Consider the following 26,135-nt stretch of genomic DNA (forward strand, 5'->3'; position numbering starts at 1 on the left):
AGACATGGTCACTAAACTTTCACCCTTTTCCACGTTTGACCCTTTTGGTTGCAAGAAACAAAGACTCAGACCATGTGGGAGGATTTGTAAAGAGCGTGTGCCCTTGGGAAGGCACAGAGCCGGGTGAGGCGCAGGGATCTCTCTGCAGCCATCGCGGCCGCACTGCTGCTCCCGGCCTCTTTACTTCTCTTTTCTGTTTGGCTTCCACTCACCTTTCATTTCTGCTTCCTCTTAACTTTAGCTTGCATTTGGCCTCCACTTCCTCTGGCCCTGACTTTTCCTATGTCTGGTTTGAGTTGACATCTATGAAGGTAATGCTCCAACAGGCTCATCTAAGCTTTTCAGATCCACATCATGGCCACATCCTTGGTGGGGGACAGGTTGTTGGGTCACACATCCTGCATCTCTAGTCCAGTGAACTAAAGGGGGGGGGGGGTCGTCACACAATATGGTTGCTTAGAGAGCAGGGTCTGATAGAAGAAAAAGTGGCAGGCATTCTGAGGCCTCTCCTATCCTATTGCAGAAGGAAGTCCCTGGTATTTTTGCCCCATATTCCTCCTGAATAATTTTAGTATCTCATCCTTGATGTCAGGAAGGCCAGTTATCTCCTTTCTACTTAGGGTTTACAGCATAAGGAATGTTGAAGCTGGAAGGAACTTCATAGTTCGTCTGTTCCAGCACTTTCTAGTGTGTGTTCCACATAATGCCAGGCCCCAAAGATGCTCAATGAAAAAACAAAAATCCAAACAAACCAGTAAGGATATTCCAGCACTTTCCTTGGGTCTCAGCTCACACCAGGAACATACTTCTCAGTGATGGACCCCTGTAGAGCGCAGGGTCCTTTAGAAGTAGGTGGTCTGGCTCTGAATCAGGAGTCCATGGAAAGCTCCAAAGGAGACCAGCCATAAACCCCTTAAAAATGTTTGCAGACTTGAGTCAGTGATGCGTGAGTATGTGTGAACATGCACACTCAGCCTGTTTCCCGAGACAGAGTTCCTGGCTTTCGTCAGATTCTTACCGGAATGTACCTCCAGGGCCATAGATAAGAGCTGCTGCTTAAAAGGATTTGGGTTGACTGGGTCTTCCTGAGGCAAATCCCTCTTTCTTCTCTTTCAACTTAAACGTTTTATCTGCTGCAGTCAACAGCCTTCCAACTTGTATACACAGGAAAAGGTGCTTTACATGACAAAACATGAAGGGTTCTGATGATTGCTTAGGAGCCCTGTCATTTTCTAGATATAAAAACACTAAGGACCAGAGAAGTAAAATAGAGTGTGCCTAGATCAGGGAGCTGCTCCAGTAGGGACTACAATTGGCTTCTCTTTCTTCTTCTTCACTTTCTTTCTTTTATTAAGTAACATCTCACCAATTCCACTTTATCGCTTTTCCCTCTAAACATTTCAAGACATTTTTGGAAGGTCATGCACCGTATTACACATTTCCTCATTCAATAATATAGCGATCCTCTTATTGCATATTATCTCACTTTTTTACTTTTCAGATAAGGAAATTGAGCCTTAGGGACTTTAAGGAACTTGCCTAAGGTTGCCCAGCTGGCTAGTGGCAGAGTTGGGAGAACTATTCTCCACCGTGCTTGTTAGTGAGGCTGCCTTGTCTCATTTCTGTACATAACTAGGTCCCAGGTTTAGAGGCTCATTCTCTGCGACAGATCCTCCCACTCGCAGATCTCACCTGAGGCTCTTGCTGGGTCCCGGCGAAGCCACACACCGCCCCCTAGTGGCAGGTGGGCTCAAGCACAGCGCATGCTAATCAGTCCGCGGCACGACTCGCTGATTGGCTGGCGCTGATTCCAGCTGCTTTCCCAGGGGCGTGAGCCGAGCTCTAGTAAGGGGGCGCCGCAGGCAGCTGCCACCCCCACTCCGCGGCCTCCGGTCCCCCATCTCCCCTTAGACTTAAGGGCGTGAGGGAAGCACGCGGGCTCTTTCGCTTGCGAGATTGTCCTTTTTCTCCCTTTTGCGTTCTGGTTCTGAATTCGTCTAGGATCCAGGATGACAATCCGACACCAAGGCCAGCAGTACAGGCCGAGGATGGCATTTCTCCCGAAGGTAAGCGTGGTCCGGTCACCCGGGCCATGGGAGTTGGGCAGGGACCCAACTCTGGGAAGTGTCCGCGGAGATGCTGGGAGGCTCGGAGCGTGTGGGCAGGAGTGGAGAGCATCCCTTGTGGTCCGTTAGTGCTCCTGCTGGTGCTATTTAATGACTTATTTGCAGTATGTGTGTTTTTAAAAGACTATAATAATTAGATTTCAGTGTAACCTGTTTATACTGGAAAATCGAAGCCAGGGGCGATGGTCTGCTGGAGGCTCAAAACAACCTGTTACTCAGGAGAGGGGGTGCCAGAAGGCAGTTCTGCGGAGCCTGTCAGATGTGAGACTGTCTCCTGATATTGTTATAAGGTGCTCAATGTTAAAATAATGTTGTTTTTTGTTATTTTTTGGATTCCAAACTGCGGTATTTTAAATTGTATGTGTGTGGTGAATGTGTACACATTGATCATGAAAATGATATGATTTGTGGGATAAGGGGACACGACACTCCAGTGCCCTCATATTACTCATTGGAGAGTGTGTATCTGCTCACCAGGTCTCTGTGCTGGTAGTCTTTCCTCTTCCCTCACAAAGACTTTCTCAGACCAAGTGGCCAGGCACAAGGTGCCCTGTGGTCATGGAGGAGGTAAAATGCATCTTGTGGGGTGATGTGTTTGGGAACAAAGAGGCTCGTTTTGTTCTGAACTCTTAAGATAATCAGTGTCTGGAGAGATTGTCGGAGGATTAGGTCCTAGGTCCCTTGTCCTCCCTTCCTTCCATCCACAGCCACTTCTCCTGGTGTAGTGTCCACCATCTTAGGCTTATCTTGTTGAGCAGAATTAGCTGAATGCTTTGTGACAAGCAGAGCCCTGCCCTGAGTCCCCGGAGCTCAGCACATTGGAGCAGTCAGTGCCCCACAGCCCTGATGGCCCGGGACCTTCAATGCTGAAACCGGGACAGTGCCAGGCACACTGGGATGGCTGGCCATACTCGTTCCGCCTACTTCAAGAAGCCTGTGCTCATGTCCAGGTAGTAGAGGTGTGATGCTCATCCCTAAAACAGGCAGGTACCGCAGACACCTGCTTCTGAAAGCAGAAGAAACCACCTAAACCCTGTATCTGAAAGCTGTAAGATATCTTCCAGGATTTCCCCAAGTCTGCCTTCTTCTTTCTCCCAAACAGGGCAGGCTTGGAGGCTCAGACAGTAATTGCCTGGAGACATTCTGTTTGTTTTCTGAATTTCAGACGTGCTTTCCATCATGGCTGTTAGGTAGAAGAGTTTCCTCTCTTTACCTTGGCCTTCTGGCTGGAGTCTTGGTCACCAGCCTCCCTTCCTCCACCCCAGCCACCCTCCTCCACAATACCCTTCATAAACACAGTTTGCTTTCACACATCAACGTTAACTTCCTCGACCTGAAACCCCGCTCTGACTCCCCATGTTCACAGGATAGAGTCCAGACTTCTAAGCTTGGGCACTCGGGATCCTGCTCTGACCCATCTCTCGAGCTTTACCTGCCACCTGCCTTCCACGCTTGCTCTCCAGGGAAACAAAATGAAGCAGCTATGAGCACTCGGTGGGGCTCTCACCTCAAGGACTTGCTCACCTTTCTACAAAGCCCAGCCCTTTCATGCCTCAGCTTCCTCTACTGGGAAGGCCTTTCTCCCTTCTCACGTGCCAAGTTCCCAATTCCTCCTCTTCCCAGGCCCAGCTCAATACCCTCTCCTCTGGGAAGACGGGTTCTCTGGACCCACCTGAGCAAAGGCTTCCTTCTCTGCCCTGCAGGCTCTTTCTTGCCCACACCTCCAGTACTGCCCTTTCCCTTCGCCTTCAAGGGAGGGACCTTATTACTGAGGTCTTCACCAGGTCACACTGCTCCTTGGAGCAGGAGGTTGGAGAGAATAAAGGTGTGCAAAGTGGGTCTCAAGAGCCCATGCCAGGGTACCCTTAATGCTGAACCCGCTGAACTAGATGTCCAGCTTTCGGATGAAGGACCCAGACTAAAGGAACGTGAACCTGATGCAACTGTCATTCACCACTCAATGAATGTTCAGTGAAATATTCAATGAAGATTTATGAAGTATGTTGTATTTTCCAGTGGAGGCCTTTACATGTACCATTTCATTTATTCCATAAGACAGTGGCTATTATCACCATTTTACAGAGAAGAAACTGAAGCTCAGAGAGGTTGAGTGGCTTACCCTTGTAGCATAACCACTAAGTCACAGAACCAGGAACCAGGGAAAATACAGGACTGACCACCTTCTGTTGCCTAATTGACACAATGTGATGCACATGTAGTACTATGTTGACTGTTGTGCGAGTTGGGCAGAGTGGAGGCTGGGGGAAGGCCTGGCTAAATGTGTCTGGGAGACCTGGAGCTGAAAACTGGAGGACAAGTGGAGGTTCTAGGCAGGGAGAAAGAGAAGGATGTTCCAGGCAGAGGGAACAGCATTTGCTAAGGCACAGAAGCATAGAAAATTTGGATGTGTTATTTGGTCTGGATGGAATTTGAAGTATTGGGAGAGTGGGGGCCTGAAAAGGTAGGCTGGGGCCAGGGGACCATCATGGGTCTTTTAAAAAATGTATTTATTGATTATAGAGAGAGAAGAAAGGGAGAGAAAAACATCAATTTGTTGTTCCATGTATTTATGCATTCATCAGTTGATTCTTATTTGTGCCTTGACCAGGGATTGAACCCACAACCTTGTCATATTGCGATGGCTCTAGCCACCTGAGCTGCCTGGCCATGGCCATCACAGGCCTTTTGAACCTTTTGAAGGTGGTTTGATTTTATCCTGCAGGGAGCCATTGACGAATTTGGAATAGGCAAGTGACATGGGCAGGGCTGCACATTAAAAAGACCACTGATGTGAGAGAGGACTAGATGGGTATCTTCTTTTGCCTGAGTTTACTTGGGATCCTCGTGTGCCCCCTTATAGCTCCAGCCCTAGGGGGCGCATGAAGTGGCAGGCTTGTCACAGGGCCAGGGAGAGCAGTGCTGGATCAGGGACCCTTCTTTTCCCTGTGGTTGCTGCAGCTCTCATACCCAGTACTCCGTCTCAGGCAGATGCAGCCCCCAAACAGAGATGCCCGCCAGCCAAGCTGGAGCGAACCTTTGATGCCTGGCCTAGTTAGGGTGTGAAGGGAAGAGGTGGAGAGCCCACCCGTCCAAGGCTTTGTCAGCTGACGACACGCAGATAACTGTCTCCTGTGGCCACCGTGCTGGCCCGTCCCCCGCTGTGATTCCAGGTCATCATCCTAGCCCGTCCAGGTGCCACTGCCAGTGCACACCTGGGTTGACTTTCTTGGCGCCATGTGGAGAAGTCCTGTTAACACTGCTTTGCTTTTCTGTGTGGCTTCTGGCCCCACCCCCTCCCTTTTGCAGGAAAGGGAGTGACCAAACAGGAGACCTGGCCGAGTGTGGTACTTTTTGCTGGTATCATTCTTCACCCAGCAGGCATAATAAGGGTCCACTCGTCCTAGGCAAGTGCCAGCTGATGGGGACACCATAGGGATTAAGACATGTCTCCTGTCCTCCTGGCGCTTAGAGTCTAAGAGAGAAAGACAGATATATAAATGAGAACGGTGTCCCATAAGTTCTGGCACATGTGGTTAGAGGAAATAGATCTATATCTAGAGCCACGTGCATATCGGGATCTGTCTAAATTCCTAGCTATCTATCACCGATCAGGGAGTGGTCTGTTCTACTTGGCTGAGGGAAATCAGGGCAGGTTTCACAAGAAGGTTTACAACTGTCTTGAGGTATGAAAAATACATAGTTTTTTTTTTTAATGCCAACAGGATGGGAAGCTGAGTGACATTTTAGGCAAATATAAACCATGGATGTGTGACACAGCACGGTGGTTTGGGAGACTCACCAGGGTTTGGGGCGGCTGGTCCAGGGCGGGCAGCAGGTTGATAGACAGTGAGGAGGGGCAATGAGGAGGGGCCCGGAGCTGGGGGCTTCATATGTTGTGCTAGAGAGTTGGATGCTTTCTGTGTTCAAGGAGAAGCTGTTCGATGTTTTAAAACCGGAGATGAGTAAAATGAGTTGGTTAACAGGTTAGAAAGATGATTCCGATGAGAAGGTGTGAGTTCTTCTCCACCCTGGCTGCACTTTAAGAAATATTGCTATCAAATTACCATCCTTTGAGTTTCTGATTTACTTCAGAGGTAAGTAAGTAATTAAGTGGGGTGGAGCCGGAAAATTAGTGCTTTTTTAACATTGATTTTTGTTTTTAAGAGAGAGAGGAAAGGAAACAGAAACATGGGTTTGTTGCTCCACTCATTTATGCATTTCATTGGTTGATTCTTGTATGTGCTCTGACTGGGGATCGAACCCACAACCTGGATGTATTGGGATGATGCTCTAACCAACTGAGCTACTCAGCCAGGGCGAACACTGGTATTTTAAATAAAGCTCCCCAAGTGATTTGAATGCACAACGAAGATGAAAGCCCTTGGAGACATTTGGCAAACCCTGGAGACATGCTGGGTTGTCACAGCTGGCGAAGAGGATGCTGTTGGCACCTAGTGGCTAAAAGTAGGAAGCTGCCAGACACCACAGAGGGCACAGGACAGCCAGCCCCACAAGCAAGAGTGATCTGGTCCTAAATGTCAACAGTGCCTCGGCTGGAGGGTGCGTTGGAACCTAGAGATATGTCTGTCAAAATGCAGCTGCCAGGTGGGCAGAACCTGGCAGTCCAGGATGGGCGTTAGATGTTCCACTGAGGCAGGATTCAGTGGCCAGAGAGGAGGCACATCAAAAACAAAAGTAGTGTCAACAGATGTTGACCACCGCTGTCTGGGGTCATGTAGGGTGCTCCCGGGCTTTTGATCAGGGCGTATAGAGCAGCCTTGGGGGAAAGACTATTAGTACTGATCAGGGTGTGGCACTCGTGAGGGTCTACGAGACATTGGAGTCAGGTGTCGGGAAGTCAGCTGGCCTCCGTGTGGTCAGACGTATTAGCAGGAGCTTCTTCTGCTTTGTTAGAAAACAGCCCCATGCTTCTGGGTCACTTCTCCATCTTTGTACAGAAAAGTACTGATTATTATCACCCCCCTGGGAGCCTTCTCTGGCTTAAAGGAAAATTCCAGCCCCACAGATCTTCCACAGTGAGTGACAGCTCCTTAATGTGAGGAGCGGGCGTGGGCGTGGAGGGTGGGTTGTGGAGGCCGTCAAAGCCGTCATTTCTGCCCCTTCACAATGTGGGGGTTCCCTGTCACGCCTGCAGGCACATCGCAGCACGTTGACATCTGAGAGAAGAAACGTGAGGCTGACAGCCCACCACCCCTGCCCCCAACACGGGGTCAGACGGGGTAGCACAGCCTGGTTACCCGGCGTTTATTCGTCATCTAGGAAGGAGGTGTGGCTCCTTGGAGGCGCCAGGGAGCTGAGTCGGGTCAGGAGCGGGCTTTGGCATTTGGGGTGGGGACGGCCGTCCTCTCCCTTGTCTCCAGAGGGAGGCCCGCTGGCCAGAAGTGTGCGGGAGTTTGTGGCAGAAAGGCCGGGGCTCCTCACTCCCTGGAGAACTTGGGGAACAATTCAGACTCTCCTGTCTACGCTGGGCATAGGGCTTTTCTGATGGAGGCGAAACCTAGACCCCAGAGTCGGTATGCACTTGCCTGGGCTGCCGTGACAAAGTGCCTCAGGCTGGGTGGCTTCAACCACAGGGATTTGCTTGCAGTTCTGGGGTCTGGGAAGGCTGAGGCCACCGTGCTGGCAGCGTGGTTTCGCCTGCGGTGCAGCCTCTGTCCTTGGCCCGCAGACGGCTGCTTTCTCCTGTGTCCTCACATGGTCTTCCCTCTGCGAGTGTCTGTTTCCCCATTTCCTCTTAAAAGGACACCAGGCAGATTGGGTTAGGAGCCACGCTAACAGCCTCATTTTAACTGCATTACCACTTTAAAGACCCTGTCTCAAGCATAGTCAGTCACCTTCGGAGGTCCTGGGGGCTAGGACTTCAACCTATGAATTTGAAGGGGACACAGGTCAGCCTGCACAAGAGCTTCTCAGAGACAGCGCCACCGGCCAGTCCTGTTGTCTCCTTGTTGGGTGACTGAGGAGATGCCTCCTCAGGAATTCCTTGCCTCCAAGGAATTTATGTGAGGAAAGTCCCAAGGAAAATTGATTGGCATCCCGATGGGCCCGACTCCCACAAAATGTTCTCAAGATCCTCGTGATGTCCCCTCTTTTCTGGAAGGGGTGATGCACCTGCTAGAAAGAAATCCGACTCCCTCATTGTGTTTTTAAAATAACTCTCATTATTCTTCCTCTGAAGGTTATTTTCAAAGTCTTTATAACTGGATTATTTTTAATACAAAGAGAAAGGATCAACCCCTGACGTTCCATCAGAGAAACTCGGGTTTCTAACTTGTAAGATGGGCTTCTATTTCTTCCCGAATATCTGGGCCCTCTGTTTACATGAAATGCTGCTGTTTCATCTAGAAATTATTTTAAAATAAATGCGAGATTTCATCTGGCAGGTCATGTGGGAAAGGGGAGGCCTGGGCCCTCACATCCGAAAATCAGGCACTTCTTGGAGTTGCATGTAAATCCACGGCTTGTGGTTAGTTGAGCACTCTGGAAGGAGTGACTCTGCAGCCTGTGGCCCCTCGGCCCCCTGGCCATGTCCAGGAGGAGTGGGGTCATCTTCCAGCACCCCCATCTCCCTGCTGGGGGTGCCTCTCTGCTCCCCTTGCTGCTTCTGGCCACTCTGCTGACCCAGTGGCCTGACACACTGGCAGGTCTTGCCGTTGCAAAGACCAAGCTCTGCGGCTCTGCACGGAGCTGAGGTGAATAGTTTCTGTTCCAGAGCAAGCCTGTGAGCCAAGGAAGGGTCGGTGCAGATGAAGCCAGCCCGCAGCCAGTCTCGCATGAGGAGCCCCAGGCACTGCCGGGTCAGCGGCCAGTCTTGCTGGCTGAGCCGCTGGCGCTGTGCCTGGAGTGGCCTTGGAGAACTTGGGAAACCTGTTCGTGGTTGCTTCTGGAGATTGTGATTCAACTGCAAACTCTGGTTCAGCAAACGACTGAAAGAGGAATCTCAGCACCCTGTGTCACCTCAGGATACTGTCCCACGCTCCTTCCCTCCTTGGGGAGATGGGAGCCTTCCAGCCTCAGGAGCTGGCTGGCTGAGGGGGAGCTGGCGGGTCTAATTTGTCCTACTCAAGGCTCTTTTTCTTTGGGCCACAAGCACGTGCAAACTGTAAAAGGACTTTATGACTGTAAAGGGCGGTACAGCATTAGAGAGTGTTATTTTATTAAATAGCAGGAGAGTAATGGTGATGTACCCACGTTAGTTAAATGGAGGGGAAGCAGGCAGACCGGTGAGCCCTTGCAGTCTGGGAAGGGGACAGGCTGGCTTTCAGGTGTGACCCTCCCTGAGGACTCCTCCAGCTGTCCGCAGCTGCCCTGATTGCCAGCGAGGGAAACTTTGCCATTGACTCTGAGTGGAATGGCCTTTGCGGAGTTTGGAGAGGAGAGGTGACATGTTCTAAAACAATTAAAAGCCTCACTCTGCCTGCTCTGAGAACAGACCGAGCGGTTGACGTGGCAAGGGTGAAACCCCACATTTCTTGCCCAGACCAATGAATTTGAATGACTCTCCCCATGTTCCTCCACCGTGGCAACCTGCTTCATACTTCAGCTTCATTCTTCTCTTTGTCCGAGACCACATTTCCAAAACGCTGGCCGGCCTGTGCTGCTCTTCAATGCTGCTCTTCAGAAACAGCTGCTGGAACCATCCACACTGGGGAGTGGCACTTGCGGGCCGCTGTGGTCTGGCCTCCACCTGCCCTTCCAGCTCTGTCTCCCACTGTTTTCTGTCCCTTTCACACCCTGGGCGCAGTCATCCTCCCTGCCTTTGCTCTCACTTTCTGTCCAGAAAAATCCTTTTTTGTCAAGTCCTATCTTCCCTTGAAAGCCTCTGCGGAACCTCCAAGCCAGAATGACTCTCTGGGTACTCACACTCAGGCAGGGCCTCTGTGTCTGTGGAGCACACGGTTCTGGTGGCATTGTAGTTACTCAGGGCCACCTAGGTGGTCAGCTCCGTGCGTTCACCTTTGTCTTTTGATCCCTCGGTGCTGTGTATAAAGAGCCTCGCTCGGCCTTCCATATGGTTCTGCTCAGCCCTATGTTTTGCTTCTGCCTTGCAGATTGAAGCGTTAGTGAAAGACATGCAGGACCCAGAGACAGGGGTCAGAGTGCAGAACCAGAAGATCCTGGTCACCAGCGTCCCTCACGCCATGACAGGTAATGTGTCTGGTGATGCAGCCTTGTCCTGGCGACCACACGCAGGGGCTGGCAAACTAGAGCTCGTGGGCCAAATTCAGCCCACAGCCTATACTTGTTAATAAAGTTTCATTGGAACACATCCACATCCACATTTTTGTATTATCTCTGGCAGTTACATAGCAGTGAAGAGACAGCGTCATGCCCACATAACTGAACTTATTTACTCTCCAGCCCTGCGCAGAGTCAGTTGCTGATTGCTGCGCCGCAGGCTCCTCCCAAAGGAAAGGTCAGAAGGGGAGGAGCAAAAGATTCAGTAGGTCACTTTTGTGAAGCCATTCCTCCCAGGAAGTCATTTGAAAAACTTTTACTGTCAATTTTTTGTTCACTTGTTTTCGTGTTTAATAAAATCAGGTAGCAGGAAGTAAAAACTATGTGGCAGAAAAAAATCGCCCTTGTCTCACCCTCCTCTACCTTCTAATTCGTATTCAGATCTTTCTTGACTACCCCATGGGGATGGCACCCTGTGTCCTTTCTCTGGGTGGGGGATAAAGGGGTGCAGGGCATCCTTAGAGGATATGGGCAGGAAGGGCTGGACCCCAAAATAAGAACTCATTTTGATAATCGTGCAGCATGTTTTATGATTCTGGGTTTGTAGTAGAGGCTGTGTTTCCCACTGAGGCATGCGGGCTATAGAAGCAGACCGCTCCTCCAAGCACCAGCGGGGCCTCGCCCTGAGCTGAGCTCCTGGTGAGCCCTCACTCTCTGCCCTGCCCACAGCCTGACCATTCCTTTTTCACCCAGGGTGCCCTTGTCTTTGCAGAGACAAGCTGCTAACAGTTCTTGATTCCCTCTCTGACTGCTTGGCAGAAGGGTGTCTCCACCATCCATGTGTCACTCAGGGTTTCTGGAGCACCAGCCACACAAGACCAATTTCCAATTAAGAGGAATTAATTGGAGTGCGGCAGGGTAGCTCCCAGAGGACAAGGCAACTGATGAGCCAGACTTGGGAAAGGCGAGGAACTGGGTAGCCTGGGCATCCCCAGAGCAGGGGGCCGTGGGTGGGCTTTTCAGGACGCCTCTGCCCTCCCCCAGCATTTAAGATGCATCTGTGGCAATTCTTCCTGAAGGCATCCCTGCCCCCATCCCTCCCTGCCCCCGGTTGTCATTAATTCGGGCCTGAATTCTCCACTAGATTCAGAAGCCCTCAAGGGGAGAAATCTCTTGCTCATCCGGGTAACCCCAGGGTTTAGCATAGCTGTGGGGCAGGTTAGAGCTTTAATAAAAGTTTACTGAATGGGTGAACCGGTCCTGGTTGAGCTCTGGACGTGGAGCCAGGCTCCCTGGGATTAACTCCTCCGGGTGCCTTTTTGTAGCTATGTAGCCCTGACCACAGTGCTCTCATTTTACACGCAGGAATAGCAATCCCTGTCTGACAGAATGATGGCAGGAGCGCAACGAGAGAGCACTGGGCACGTGGTCAGCTCACAGCTGACACTCCAAGGGTGGCACCAGCGCACGGTTTCCCACACTGTCTCAGTTAATACCCACACTACAAGTTAGCCCCCCCCCCCCGCCCCCGTTTTGGCAGATGGGGCCATGGCGACACAAAGAGGTTCAGCGGCTTGTCCGCATGCCTCTGAGCTCGTACGTGGCCCAGCTTGGACTGGAGCCCAGTTATGGGACTCCAGCGGCCATGCTCTTATTCCTGGTCAGTGTGCACAAACTGCTTTCCTTCCCTGCACACGGGGTGCCCTTGGTCCCTGGGCTGCCCGCCCTGCCGTGTGTTCCCTTGTCCCTCCTGCTAGTGAGTCCCAGCCTTATCTTGCAGCTGCGGATCAGCACTCATACAGGCAAGTTGGGTGTTGGCATCCATCTCCTCAGATGGCAGGTGACCCAGGGCTTCTGGGCGTGAAGGTGGCCAATGTAGGAGCCTGCACAGACCACATGGTGCAGGCGCCAGAGGCCTCGTAATCTCATTTGATTGATTTCAGGAAGCAGTCAAGTGGAGGAGAGAACCCTCGGCTCCTTGGGGGACAGCGCTAATCAGTCAACTGTCTGCCTGGGCGTCTCTCTCGGCCTGCACACCCTTGTGTCGGATTCAGTGAGACTGGGGCTGGGAAGTCTGAAACATCCAGTCCCGGGTTTTAGCTAAGATTTTAGATGAAGTTCGCTTTTGAACAGCCAACCAGGGGTGGATAAAGCCAAGAGTAACAGAGGAGAACCCAGGGAAAGCATGAATGGTGGGCACATGGGCACTGACTGAGATAATGTCTGGACATTGTGCCCAGGGCGTGGACAGGAAGGGGAGGTTCCAGGTGGCCCCCCTCAGCCATGCTGTGGGCAGGTACTGAAGCCCAGAGAGTGTGTGGGTGAGCCACAAGGGCCCTTCCTGGAGGGCAGCGACGGACAGACGTGCCTTTTCATTGTCTCCGAGGACGGAATTCTCATTTGCAACAGTGCAGTCACAGGGGCGGTGGGGCCTCAGGCCCTGATCCTCCTTCCTGGCGTATTTTGTGGGCTTGGGGACCAGTGTAAGCAGGCTGAAGTTGCTGGAAGGGAGGTCTTTGGCGTCTGCAGGATGGTGTCTGCAGGGGGGTGCTTGGCACCCGGATGTCTTGTTCTCCTTCTGAGAGGATGCTGCCTTCCTCCCGCGAGGAGCATGTTCTACGTTCGGGGCCGGAGGCTCCAGGCTGAGTAGGGGACACTCAGCTCCCCCGAGGCCCTGCAGCACCTCTGGGTCTGTTGGGGGAAAGTGGCTTGCCTCGGCTTTTAAATGAATCTGAATCCTTGGCGGGTAGGTGGGAGGGATGCATGTTCTCTCCTGACCTCATCGCTCTCTGCCTCTCCTGATGTTCTCACACCAGCCTCCACTGTGCATGTTCCCGGGCCCACCTGTAAGACCTGCAGGACTCGGGGCAAGGGTGACAATGGAGCCCACACTCTGTGGTCCAAGGTTATAAATCATCCGGCAAAGTGTAACTAACATATGTCCGATCCTCTTGCTTTGACAAAGGTACCTTCACGATGCCCTGGAAGGTCAGGTTTGAATTTCCTGGCTCTCTCAGAGTTTTCCTGGGAACCTTGAGGGCATAGGAGAACCAGTCCCCTACTCTCAGACTACCCCCAGTTTTCTTCCCATCCCTGCCTCTGACTTATCCCAGTAGTCTGGGTTCCGCCTAGAGCAGCAAAGATAGCTCGCCTTGGGTCTGGGTTTTTGGGTTTTTTTTTTCAGACTTAGGACTTAGTCTATTTACTTTCTATTTGAGTCTATGCACAAATTATTGTAAGGTGAGAAAATAAGTAGCGTAAGAGAGGTTAAACTGGAAATTTGGCCAGAGTCAGATCACGATGGCCCCGAATTATGGGGCTGCAGGGTCAGGAGTGAATTTAGCGGGGCCGGTGGTGGAGGAGAGTCCCTGAACATTTTGAGCAGAAGAGGAACGAGATCACAGCTGAGCAGGGAGGAGGCCCATTGGGCAAAACACACACAGCGCGGAGTTCAGAGGGTGTGTTAGGAGTCTCTGATGATGGCCACACTTCTGTTTTGCAGGAAGTGATGTTCTACAGTGGATCGTCCAGCGGCTCTGGATCTCCAACCTGGGTGAGAGCGCCTCTGACACGCAGTTACTGAGGACTGCGGGGTGGGCAGCGCGCAGGAATCTCTGGAGGGTGGGGCCTAGAGGGAGGCTTAGGCGGGGCCTCTGAGAAATCGACCTTTTAATGTAAGAAACAAGGCGTTCGTGTGTAAAGCAACCCGAGCATGTAAATAGCAGGGGTAACTGGGGAGGAGCCAGTCAAGAAAGACTTCTTGGAGGGGGTGATGCATCCCCACGCCTGGTCTCAAAAGAAGTGATTGCTTGTGAATTGTGGTGGGGGGAGCTCAGAGGGTCTGGCTTCCCAGAAAGGAAAACTAACAAGAGCAATGGTGGAGAAGTGGGATGAACAAGGAGTGGACTGGGGCCGAGGGGAAATTGGGTATGAGGGCAGTGGAGGGAGGGGGGTGCCCACTTGAGGACTCCACGTTTTATCTGGGAGCTAGGCAACAGGGGGCCCTGGGGGAGAGTCCCATTTAAGGTAGGATATTTGGCAGGGGTTTGAAGAGTGGAATGGAGCAGAAAGAATCTGGGGACCCGACTTCCCACTAGAAAAGGCTGGTGGAACCAGACGTAGGAAATGAGGGTCTGTGGTGGAGGGAGGGTTGGGGAGAACCTCTTTTCAAGGCTTGGAGGCTGAGCTGTGGGTGGCATGTGGGCTGGGTCCTTGGGCAGGATGGGCCCGCAGGACTGGAGGGCTCTCTCCATGAGGGAGAGACACCTGCTTTCATTGGTGCCTCTAAGAAAGAGCCAGGTTACTTTCCCTTTAATTGATGCAAATTCAGTAACAAGATGATGTTTCCAAGCAAACTGGAGGGGGTAGGTGGGGAGGAGCTGGAGTGTCTGGACCTGGGGAGAGAAGTTGACAGTAAATGTGGCCTGGCCCCCTTTCCCCCGGAGTGAGGAAGTGCTGGTCAGACAGAAACATTCTCTCTCTCCTCTTGGGCACTTCACCAGACCCAAAGCACCCAAAGAAGCTTCTCCAGGATGTCCCCAACTGTCACCCCTAAACACCTGCAGTGCACCACCTGTGGCACCTGTTAACATTTGGGGTTCACTGGCTCCCCTCCACACTACTGAGTCGTCATTCCCAGGGACCTGGCTGAGGATCCTCCTATTAGTATGCTCCCCAGCTGGTACTTGTCCACAGCCAAGTTCAGGAACCACTGTCCTCACTCCTGTTAGGACGGGGACATCTCTTCTGGAGTTTGGGGTGCTGTGTGTGTGAACCGGGTAATGAGCTTTGCCTTCGGCCCCCACTCTTAACTTCCATGTTTCAACTGCTTCTCCCCAGAGGCCCAGAACTTGGGCAACTTTATTGTCAAGTATGGTTACATCTACCCCCTGCAAGACCCCAAGAATCTCATTCTCAAGCCCGATGGCAGCCTCTACCGATTTCAGGTGAGTCTTGACCTGGACTTTGGGTATTAATACGGGGCCCATCTTATCTGGAAAGAGAGTTGCTTGGCTTTATATCCTCACAGATCAGGATTTTAGAAATAGTGGAGGGAGCTAAGGAAGTTTTGTCTCTTAAGCCACGTGGCTGGGGGCTCCCTGGGTCACAGCCCACTGTCTAAGCGGGGTTTCTTGGTTTCTTTCATAGACGCCGTATTTCTGGCCGACCCAGCAATGGCCAGCCGAAGATACAGACTACGGTAACCAGCCCCCCCTCGTGCCTTTGGTAGTGCTTAACGTGCTACTTATTTACCGACTGCATTTTGGTGGCATTTGTCTTGCTGTCATCATGACCTTTCTGTCAGTGCCTATCTGTGCTAGGAGTGGTCCTGAGGGAAGAGAGCGGGTCTGCTGAGTGTCCCCTCCAGCAGGCCGAGCGCAGCAGCCTCTCTCCCACAGAGGCTGCGGGTGCCGTTTTAAAAATATGATCATGGACAATGTGTTGTTTTCTTCTCCAGCCATCTATCTAACCAAGCGGAATATCAAGAAGAAAGGGATTTTAGAAGAACATGAAAAGGTACAGAATGCTTTCAAGTAAAGGTTATTAAAATTGAATAGAATATAATCATGATCTGTTTCCCCCCATTCCTCCACCGCTACATTCACACCCTCACTTATCCATTTATCCATCCATCCATCCATCCATCCATTTATCCGTCATTCATCTACCGTCTGTCCGTCATCCATGCATGCATGCAAGCATCCATCCATCATCCACCTGTCTCTCCATTTGTCTACCCATTATCTATCCATCTGGTATCCATCTGTCTATTCATCCATCTATCCATCCATCATCTGTCCATTATCCATCCATATTTTCAGAAGCAGCTCCCTGAAGGAAATTCTTCCCAATGCTGACCTTCAGTTTCTCCTGCTGTAATTTAAGCCCTTGCTGTCCCCAAACAATATGACTTAATACATATATATGATAATGCATATTATTTGGTGAACAGATTTGAATTTGAGTGTGTGATGGGAAAACAATAGTATAGGCTTTTATTTTAGTCTAGATGAGTCAGATTTCTCAGAGGACCCTCAGAAGGCTAGATTTCTGGGCAGATGGCAACAATTCTGCTGGGTGTTATTCTTCGCAAACCTGTTTTTAGAAGAGCCAGCATCACAGCCATGTCAGCTCTCATCTGTGTGGGTTTGCGAGGCTCTGTGGTGGAAAACTGGGTTTCCACGTTCCTCCCCACACTATTCTCCTCTTCCTAATCAGATGTGGGCACGTGTATCTACAAAAGGCTTTTTGAGAGTTCGGTGCTCCCCCTTGAATACAAGCCCTTTGCAGGGCTGGGGTGAGGGCCCTCGCTGGGCCTACTCCCTGCAGAGCCAGGGTCACGCCCTCATTGACGGAAGGCTTTCTGGCCACTGCCCATGGCCTGTGTCACGGACTCAGTGTTCTCACTTTGTTTTCCTTCCCTAGGAAAATTACAATATCTTGAACAAAAAAATTAACTACAAGTGGGACTTCGTCATCATGCAGGCCAAAGAGCAGTACAGGTGAGTGAAAGGTCACGTGTGTCCTCCGGCTGTCCCCTTTCCCTCCCTTCCTCACTTCTCTTTACTAAAATAAATCCTTACTGGGAGTTTATGTGTCCAACACTGGGCCGGGCACGGGGAACATAAGGACACAGTCTGGTGAGTCAGGCAGATGACCGCGGTGCGGCAGTGAGACGAGAGCCACAGGCAGGCGTTTGCAGAAGCAGCTGTAGAGATCGCATCGAACTTGGAGGCTGCGTAGGAGGTACTCAGGCGAAGGATGGTGACGGTGGAAGGAGCAGTGAGGTGGGAGGAACCGTGCTCTCAGCAGACAGAACCAGAGTCTGGAGGCAGGGAGTGCCCACTTGAAGCGGTTTCTCGTAGTAGCAGGAGTGGAGAACGCAAAGCTCGGAACTGGTAGAAGTGAGGCTGGAGGTGCAGATCAGTGAGCGTTTTGTGCTACGGGCCGTGGGGAGCCACAGAGAGGCGTTCGGCAGGGGAGGCATACAACCAGATTCACTACCCACTGCTGTCTCGCTGGCCTGCCGTCCACACCAGAAATGGCGCTGACATCCCCCCTGGAGGGCTCTGTCTTGTCCAGGAGGGCCAGATGTTAATGCTGGGGAGGGTGTTTTGTCAGTCAGGTTAGGATCTTATAACAGACAGCGTCTACCTCTCAGGTGCAGGAAACCACAGTGTTCACTTCTTACTTGCGTTACATGTCCCCTGCGGGCCAGCTGGGGCCCAGACACGCTCTGTGCCCGCTCCAGGACGTGTGTTAAAGGAGCAGCGCCCTCTGGGCTTTGTCTGTTTGCAGAGCAGTGGGGGCGGGAGGCTGTGTGGGTCACACAGGTGGTGCCTGTCATTTCTGCTCACAGTTCATTAGCCAAAGCTGGTCGTGTGGTTTGGCCCAACTTCAAAGGAGGATGAGCGGGATGTCCCACACGACTGTGTGCCTGGGATGTGGGAGAGTCAGCAATAGCTGGGGACTGATACCACTGATCGGCAATGTGGGTAAGCCCAGCTGGCGCAGCCTTCCGCACCCCGACTGGGCCAGACCCTGGTAGGTCCAGTCCGGCTGGTGCGTGACTGGGCTGGATGGTGGAGACCCCCTTCTCACGAAGCAGCCTTGGAACTAGAGTGGTGGTGAATCAGTCAGGGTTCTCTAGGAAAACAGAACCAATAGCACATACATATAAATAGATTTATTGTTAGGAATTAGCTCACACAGTTATGGAGGGTTAAGTCCCACAATGTGTAGGCGGCAGGCTGGAGACCCGGGAGAGCCAGTGGTGTATGCGCCCGTCTGAAAGCTGGCGCGCCGGAGGCCCAGGACAAGCTGGACCGGGACACGAACATCCAGCCCACAGCAGCCCGTTTGGTTCTCCTGGGCACACCCAGGGCTCAGAACATAGTGGGAGATCAATAAGTCTCCGAGTGAACAAATGAATGAATAATTGACCAAGTGATACAGTTGCTAAAAAAATCATAATATGACAAACTAAAATAATTGCTCATTTACTGCCTCCCTTGGGTCCCATTTATTACATCTGCCCTCCAGCAGCATCCGTCAGGGAAGAGCGGACGAGCAGAGCCAGGACGGGCCACTGCAGTACATTAGCGACGGGCTCTATTTACCAGGCTGCCCGGCGTTAAGGAAACTCCACAGTGCCGCAGGCTCCTGAGGACACAGGGTAGTTAACCTGCTGGAAAATCGAGTTAGGTTGGCAAGGGGAAGCTGGAATGACAGTGTTTATATTTAATTTCCTGAGGAGGTTGGCACAACAGCCCGCCGGAATGGCCCTCCCCACCCATCTGGGCCTCTGGATGTCGTTATTCACGAGACATTAGCTGGCAAACAAATCCTCCGACGCTGTCTTGTAGGGGGCATGTGCGTCATCCCACATGGCCTGGGCAAACAAGCATTACTGAGAGTGAACGCAGGTCGCCACGGAGATGGTGCCGAATGAGCCCCGGGGCGAGATAAGGAACATCACCCGCCCAGCTCCTGTGGGAGCAAAGCACATGATCGTTTCCTATCCAGAATGGGGAAGGGGGAGGCCGAGAGATAAGAGGGGAAATTCCCAACTTTTGTGGGAATAAGTTGGGCTCGGAGAAACTCTGACTTGGCACAAACTCCTTGCAGTGACAGAGTGGAACTGACAGGTGGGGAGGAAGGAACAGGCCCCGAGGCCAGCGTTTTCCCTGTGGTGCGCTGGCACTGCGGGCTGCCTGCTCGCCCAGGTGCTGGTGGCATTGCTTACAGAAGCAGGGAGAGTGGAGAAGGCGGGCGGTCAAGTGTCAGCCCGCAGTGCCATCCACGCCTGCTCCAGTGGTGCAGGTGGTGGAGTTGGTGCGCATCCAGGGCTCCTTGTGGGCATGGCTGCAGCCCAGTGGGGTGATCAAAAGCAGAGCCAGACTCTGTCCGGGACCAGAATCCTGGTTCGAGCCCCGCTCCTGCCACTGGCTGACAGTGTGACCGGGGCGGGACATTCCACCTCTCTCCTTGCTTCAGTTCCCTGAACTGCGAAGTGAGAGAAGGCCGCTGAGGGGATCCAGTGAGTTCAGACACAGGCAAGCGTTTAGCAGGGCCCTGAGCACACCAGGGTCCCGGGCACACCGGGGTCCCACGAGCGTCTGCTGTTTTCATTATCACTATGGCGAACATGGATGGGGTGGGCAGATGGGGAGCGTGGTATGGGTCACCAGGAATGGGATCCCTCACTGAGCGAAAGATGCCAAATCTTTCTGGCTTTAAACCTGGCTTTTAAAAGAACAAAATCTTAACCATTTGCAACAGCATGGATGGATGGATATTAGAGGGCATTATGCTAAGTGACGCAAGTCAGTCAGGGAAAGACAAACACCATGTGATTTTGTTTATACATGGAATCTAAAGAACGGTATAAATGAGCAAACACAACAGAAACAGATTCACGGATACAGAGAACAGACTGAGGGTTGCCAGCGGGGAGTGGGAATTGGGGGGCTGGGTGAAAAGGGTGAAAAAGGAGAAGGCACTGAGAAGCACAGACTGGTGGTTACGGAACAGTCACAGAGACGTCAAGCACAGCACGAGGGGTAGAGTTAATAGCGCTGTGATAATGACGTGTGGCGCCCGGTGGGTACTGGGAATGTGAGGGGGACACTTTGTAAAGCATGTGCTTCTGTAACCTCTATCCTGTACACCTGACACTAATACAAAATAATACTGAATGCATAACTATTAATAACCTGAAGAAAACAAAACAAAACGAAACACGTGGCCTTTGGCTTTTCAGGACTGGAAAGGAAAGGAACAAAGCAGACAGGTATGCCCTGGATTGCCAGGAGAAGGCGTACTGGCTGGTCCACCGATGCCCTGTGAGTATTCCTCCTGGTTTCCCAGCCCACCCTGCACTTGCCACCCCTGCTGCTGGGTCAGCTCCCTCTGGGGCCGGAACTCTCCAGGGCTGAGTTAGCGTCCAGTGCCTCTTGGCCAGAAGAGGAAAGGTACCCCTTGGATGAGCTCTGCTCGTGGCCCATGGGGTGGTGTTAGGACTATGTGACATTTCCAAAGCCAGAGACCTTCATGAGTTTATCTTTTAAGAGGGGTAAGCTCCCTTTTTTTTTTTTTTGGCCAGGATACTTTGGAAAAGAAATAGAAGAAGAAAAACTAGAGCATAGGCTCCGAAGTACAAAAATAAAATGCTGCAGAGAACTGGCACTCTGCACAGGCACAGCCTTGCCTCGTGTCTCTGGCTCCCCCACTCTTCCCCAGCACCTGGGGCTGGATGGGGCAAGGGGAGAAGTGTGTGCTGAGCCTCATTGCTTAGAGCGTGTGGCATCTCTGGTGGTGGGACTTTAAATGGGCCAGAGACACCAGCTGCACATAAGCAACATCACTGTCACCATTCATCCCTGGGAAATGGTAGCCTCATTCCCTAGCACAAAAAAGCAGCGGTCACTGTCACCCCCTGGGGTAAACTCTGCTGCCTCAGTTTACTCCTGTGTCAGGCCCATGTGTTGCCTATGGATCACGGGGGGCGGGAGATGTGAAAGGCCTTCTGCAAAGTGAAGAGTTCAGAACAAGCGCTCCCACTCTTCCTCTTCTGGTTGTCTTGCTTGCCAGGTGGCCGGATTCTCAGAGCCGGAGAGCAAACTGGTCCATCATGGTGCCAAAGCCTCTGGATTTTTGAGTGCAGGCCTATCAGATTTTGGCCGTTTTGCCCGCCCCCCCCCCCATATTCAAATACCCGTAGCTGTTCCACCGTGGGGGCATTGGTTCAGATGACTTGTTGCTGGGGGAAGGCCCTGGGGTTGCTCTCCAGGAAGCTTGCTTGGCTTTGTTCTGTGTCCGCACTCCTCCTCTGGGTGCACCAGTTGCCTGCTGCCCAACACGGGCGCCTGGGGGCTGGCGAGGGAGTGGGTGACGGAGCCCAGGGTCCCAGAGAAACAGAGCCAAGCCCCTGCCTCTGCGCTGGAGCTCGGGAGTGAGCTCTTTGTATGAGAAGGGAACCAAGCCTAGTGCAGCCTGCATTCACACATCTGTTCCTAAAGGGGGCGCCTTGGTAAGGGTTAGGGCGAATGGCAGAAAAGCCGCCCCTGTGGCAAGATGCTGCCCTGGTGCCCAGTGGCTCCGTGACTGAGAGGATGCTGCTCCTTGCAGGGTGGAGCATGGCCTCCACGTTACGTGTGGGGCTCCGGAGCGTGGGAGTGCCAGCGCAGCTGTGCCCTGTGAAAAGTGACATCGGCTGGTTGTGCACGTGATCTGCCCCCGGGGCCCACGCCTCCCCTCTGCCCCTGAGCCCAAGAGGCCTCTGGGGGACAAAATGAAAACCAGATTGTCCGAGTTCTCCCCAGTTCTCTTGGGATAAGCGCTCAGCCCCCACACCAGGCAAATGGCTGAGTGGTTCTTCCCAGTATGATTCAGAAGGACCTAAATTTGACAGTGTGTCTCCGTGATGACTGCTTTCACCATTACCTCACACACCGCCACCACCTCCCGCATCGCCCCCGCTTTCTCCACCTCCATCACCACCATCATCACCGTTGACATCATTGCTATCATCATCATCATCATCATCATCATCATCACCGTGGACCTGAATCGAGAACTTCAGTGTGCCGGGCACTGCCCAAAGCATCATTCCACAGTCACTATCTTATTTCATCTTTGCGGCCCCGGGTGGGAGGCAAGGTTATTAGTCTCGTTTTGCTGACAAGGACACTGAGCTGGGGGATGCTGCTAATTGGCCACAGTCACACAGCTGCTGAGTACCAGGGGCTCTGAGTCCACAGGCCGTTCAGCCTTTCCCTCTTAGTCCCTATATTCTTTTGCCTCCCACGACGATGTCTCAGTGCATGGAAGACCTTCTTGTAACCTCCTTGGTCATTAGAGCATTGCACGAGTCACTGCTGCTCTAACCACCATGCTGCCAGGGTTCAAAGGCACCCGGTTCCTCTTTGATAGCGTTGGGGAGCCAAGTTCAGAATGAGGCTTTGATGTGCTCGGAGCGGTTGTAAAAAAATTCCTTGGATGCAAAACTCTTCACATCCAATCTCTCTCACTGCTGCTCCCTGAAGTCAAAACCGGACCAGCTGTCAGAGATGAAGCCAGAGGGCAGCCGGGTCCTGCTCTCCTCCACTTTCTTAAAACATCTGCAGCCTCTGAAAGCACTGGGGTTAGGGACGTGTCCCGTTTGAAGAGCGGAACTTCTGGTTTGAAGTCTGTCTCAGCCTCGAAATTGAGCAAACCCAGGAAGCCTGGGAGCTTAGGGGCTGTCAGGCTGTCTCCGGGAGACCCAAACAAACTCTCAGTCTGCTGGGAAAAAAGCCAGCCAGGCAGACAGAGCACTTGGCTCTGTGGCGTGTAGAGCAACTAGCGTGTGGGCTGACGAACCCACCATTGTTGCGGGTGGGACCCAGCCTGCAGTTCCTGAATCAATTTGTTCCCCTGTTCGCTTGTCTGTCCACTAATCCTTGCAGAATTCCTGGGGCCCTGACTGCCAGCTAAGCAGTTAGGTGCTGGGTGTAAAATGGCAGCTCGAAGGCAGTGCCTGCCTACCACATGCCTGTGTTAAGCTCTTGGCACACAGATGGTCCTATTTACCTGAGGGGGGCGCTGTGGAGCAGGGAGTGCCACTGTCCCCATTGTCCACACAGGGAGAGCCAGGCTCAGAGAGGTTCAGTAGCTTGTATAGGTAGGTGCCTGTGTACTGTACCGAAAGCCAGCCCAGCTGGCTGTGAGAGGCAGGGGTCTTACGTCAGACAGGGGGTCTGGGAGCACCTCTTTGTAGAAGTGACATTCAGATATTCAAGCCAAGATCTGCCTGCAGTGGACTTCTCTGGCCCTTGCATCAAACTTGTCTCCCACTTTCAGCCTCCTCGCTAGCTCTGTCCTTTGTTTATTTTGTTTATAAAACTGGGATTTTATTTAGTTGTTTTCTGTCTCAGGCATCCAGAGGGTCTGAACTGATATGTTAGGGAAGAGAGTGATGAGGTGAGGAGAGGAGAGCAAGAGAAGGAACTGGGGGGGGCGCATGGGGGTTGTCAGCAAGGAGCGGACATTGCCTCCCACCCTGCTCTGGAGTGCTGCTTCTGGGAATGTCGCCTACTCGGCATGGAGGCCCTTTCCTAACCTGAGTTATGAAGCGCATTGCCTCTTTGCCTTATGCCCAAGGGGTATGGTCACATCCTGGTGTTCATCGTTCCTCTGGTTGCAGCGGGAGGCCTGGCTACCTCAGGAGGGCTTCCTGTGTGTGGCTCCAGGGCTCCAGGCGCCTGCGTGTCTCCTTATCTGCCGGCAGCCCACCACGGGGGTGCCCACTGCCCTCGTTTCCTGTGCGCTGACAGTCAGTCTGGGTTATCACCGTTCAAACATCTTCTTGCGTGCCAGGAACTATGTCAGCTGTGGCTCTGGTGACTATCACGGGGAACAGACTTCATGCTGCCTGATGACTGCATGCATGCATGCATGTATGAATGCAACCTGGGGGTTCCCAAAACTAGCCAAAGCAGAAAGGCTGTCCCCTGGGGAGTTTTGGAGGCAGGGCACTGGGATGGGTCCACAGCTCTACAGGAACAGCTGAGATTTACTCAAAGGCCGAGAGGAGGCAGAAGCTTGGGTGGCGGGGCAGCCAGAGGAGCGAACCTGGCCCTTCGGTAGAGCTGGAGAGAGCCAGAAGGGCTGGCACTGGCCAGGCTGGCAGAATCGTCGAGCCCAGTAGTGGCTACAGCTCTGAGTCCCAGCTGTCTGGTTTGGGCAGCTGAGGGCAGCCCTGTGCCGATGATGGTTGTGCAGATGCACCACTGAGCACTCAGGCAGCCGAATTTATATCAAAGCATGGGGGGTCAAGTTCAAGAGAGAGAGTCGGAGAAGTAATTCAAGCCTCAAGGAGAGGACTGCACTGGCACAGTGGAAGAGCAGCCAGCCAGTGGCTATAGGGGCACCGTGGGCATGGGCTGCGCATGTGTGAGTGTGCCGGGTGTGCATGCACGTGTGTGAGAGTGCAAGTGTATGGCTGTGAGAGTGAGTGCATGTTTGTGTGAATGTGTAAGTGTGAGGGTGTGTGCATGTGAGCATGTGAGTGGGCCTGAGTTCGAGAGAGTATGTGTGAGTGTATAAATGTGACTGCGTGTGAGAGTGAATGCATGTGTGTGATATGTGAAAGTTGTGAGTGTGAGCGTGTGTGTGAAGGCTGTCTTCAGTTACGCTGGGGGGTTTCTTGTCCCAGACGGAGGGGCCAGTCCTAGAACCCTCCGTAGGTAAAGGCAGCGATGAATGACTCTGGATGACCACACTCCCCACCCCCGCCACCCCATGCTGGGCCAGAACCCACGGAAGGCTGGCTCAGACCCCTGTGTTGTCCCTTCATAGCACTAGTCACACCGTGTGATTAATTGCTGAGTGGCTGCCTCCTGCAGGAGACCTGCTGGGTTGCCTGGAGTCAGGGGTCTCTGTCACACTCACCATGGGCTCCCCAGGGCCAAGCGTGACGCCAGCTGTAGAAGCACCCGATAGATTTGTTGGCTGGAGTGCATGTGGAACAACTAGTGTGAGGATGGCCTTCCCCTCTCTGTCCTCCCTCCACCCACTTTCTGTTTGTTTCTTTTTCTCTCTTCCTGGCCTAGACTGTCTGCCCAGTATGTGCCCCCATGGTAGTTCACTGAGTGGAGTTGCCAGATTTAGCAAACAAAATACAGGACGCCCAGCTAAATTTGAATCTCAGATAAACAGCACATGATGTATGTCCCAACATTTTTGATACTTATTATATATTTATACAAAAAACATATGTGATATATTTTTATGTAAAATATAATCAAATCATTTGTTGTTTATTCTGCAATTCCAACTGGCCTGGGCGTTCTATATTGTATTTGGCAACCATACTTCTGAGCTGAAACTGTGACTGGACCCACTGATGAGGCCGACTCTGACAGGGAGAAAGCCCAGCGGCTTCCTACCTCTGCTCCAGTTGGCCCACCGGGTTCATTACCCGAGAACTTGATGGGTGCCTGCCACCAAGGCAGCCCAGAGGGAAGTGCAAGACCAAACTGCTGGCCTCAGAGAGTTGAGAGGGAGCGAGCAGGACTGGCCGGAGAGTTGGTGGCCTGATGGGGAGGGGGACCGACGGAGTCCGAGACCCGGCTTTGGGCCAGGCCCCTGTGTACATACACAGTCTTAGATGCACACAATCCCTCGCTCAGGAATAGCTACCCTCTGCTAAGAACCTCACACTCCACCTTGTTAAGGCCTCACAAGAACCTGTCAGGTAGGAGGATCTCCATTTCTCAGAAGGGATAGAGTGTGCAGAGAGGAGAAATAATTTCCAAGACCCTCCTCATAGCTGGGAAGTGTCAGGACCAGGATTGGGCCCCAGAGGTGCCTGGCTGACACTTGGACTCACCAAAGCCCTGCAGGGAGGGGAAGGAGCACGGGAGGAGCCAGGAGTCCCATGTGTCCATCCCAGTCAACTCTTACGGAATTTGAGTGTTATTTATATATCAGTTTATCCATCCACCCACCTGCCTACCCATCCATCCACCCATCACCCACCTACCTACTCATTATTCATCCGTCTATGCAACTACTTACTCATCCATCAGAGCATCCACCCATCCACCCATCCACCCCTCACCCCCCTACCTACCCATCCATCCCTTCATTCATCCATGCGCCTGCCCACCTACCCGCCCATCCACTCATCCATCAGTGCGTACATGCACCCATCCGTCCCACTGTGTTAGGTTCTGGGGATGCTGTGGTGCTGGAACAGCCCTATGAAGCTCACCTGCCCACCCAGAGGGTCTCACACACCCTCATAACACCTGCGGGCTAGGCCAC

The 26,135-nt window shown here is 52.5% G+C and overlaps 1 protein-coding gene across 3 annotated transcripts in view; it reads left to right on the top strand.

Moving 5' to 3' along the window:
• Window positions 1-1,825: 1,825 nt before the first annotated feature.
• The window catches only part of RGS9 (regulator of G protein signaling 9), a 48,656-nt gene continuing 24,346 nt past the window's right edge, over window positions 1,826-26,135 (top strand). For all 3 annotated transcript variants that reach the window (XM_028519933.2, XM_036033458.1, XM_028519932.2), the window contains exons 1-8: window positions 1,826-2,066; window positions 10,199-10,295; window positions 13,828-13,878; window positions 15,165-15,271; window positions 15,474-15,525; window positions 15,784-15,842; window positions 16,752-16,828; window positions 20,089-20,170. In XM_028519933.2, the coding sequence (XP_028375734.2) occupies window positions 2,010-2,066; window positions 10,199-10,295; window positions 13,828-13,878; window positions 15,165-15,271; window positions 15,474-15,525; window positions 15,784-15,842; window positions 16,752-16,828; window positions 20,089-20,170 (582 nt within the window). In that variant the 5' untranslated portion in view covers window positions 1,826-2,009. The remainder of the gene's footprint in view (window positions 2,067-10,198; window positions 10,296-13,827; window positions 13,879-15,164; window positions 15,272-15,473; window positions 15,526-15,783; window positions 15,843-16,751; window positions 16,829-20,088; window positions 20,171-26,135) is intronic.

The sequence above is a fragment of the Phyllostomus discolor genome, chromosome 8, assembly GCF_004126475.2.
Source record: "Phyllostomus discolor isolate MPI-MPIP mPhyDis1 chromosome 8, mPhyDis1.pri.v3, whole genome shotgun sequence".
Taxonomy (NCBI): Eukaryota; Metazoa; Chordata; class Mammalia; order Chiroptera; family Phyllostomidae; genus Phyllostomus; species Phyllostomus discolor.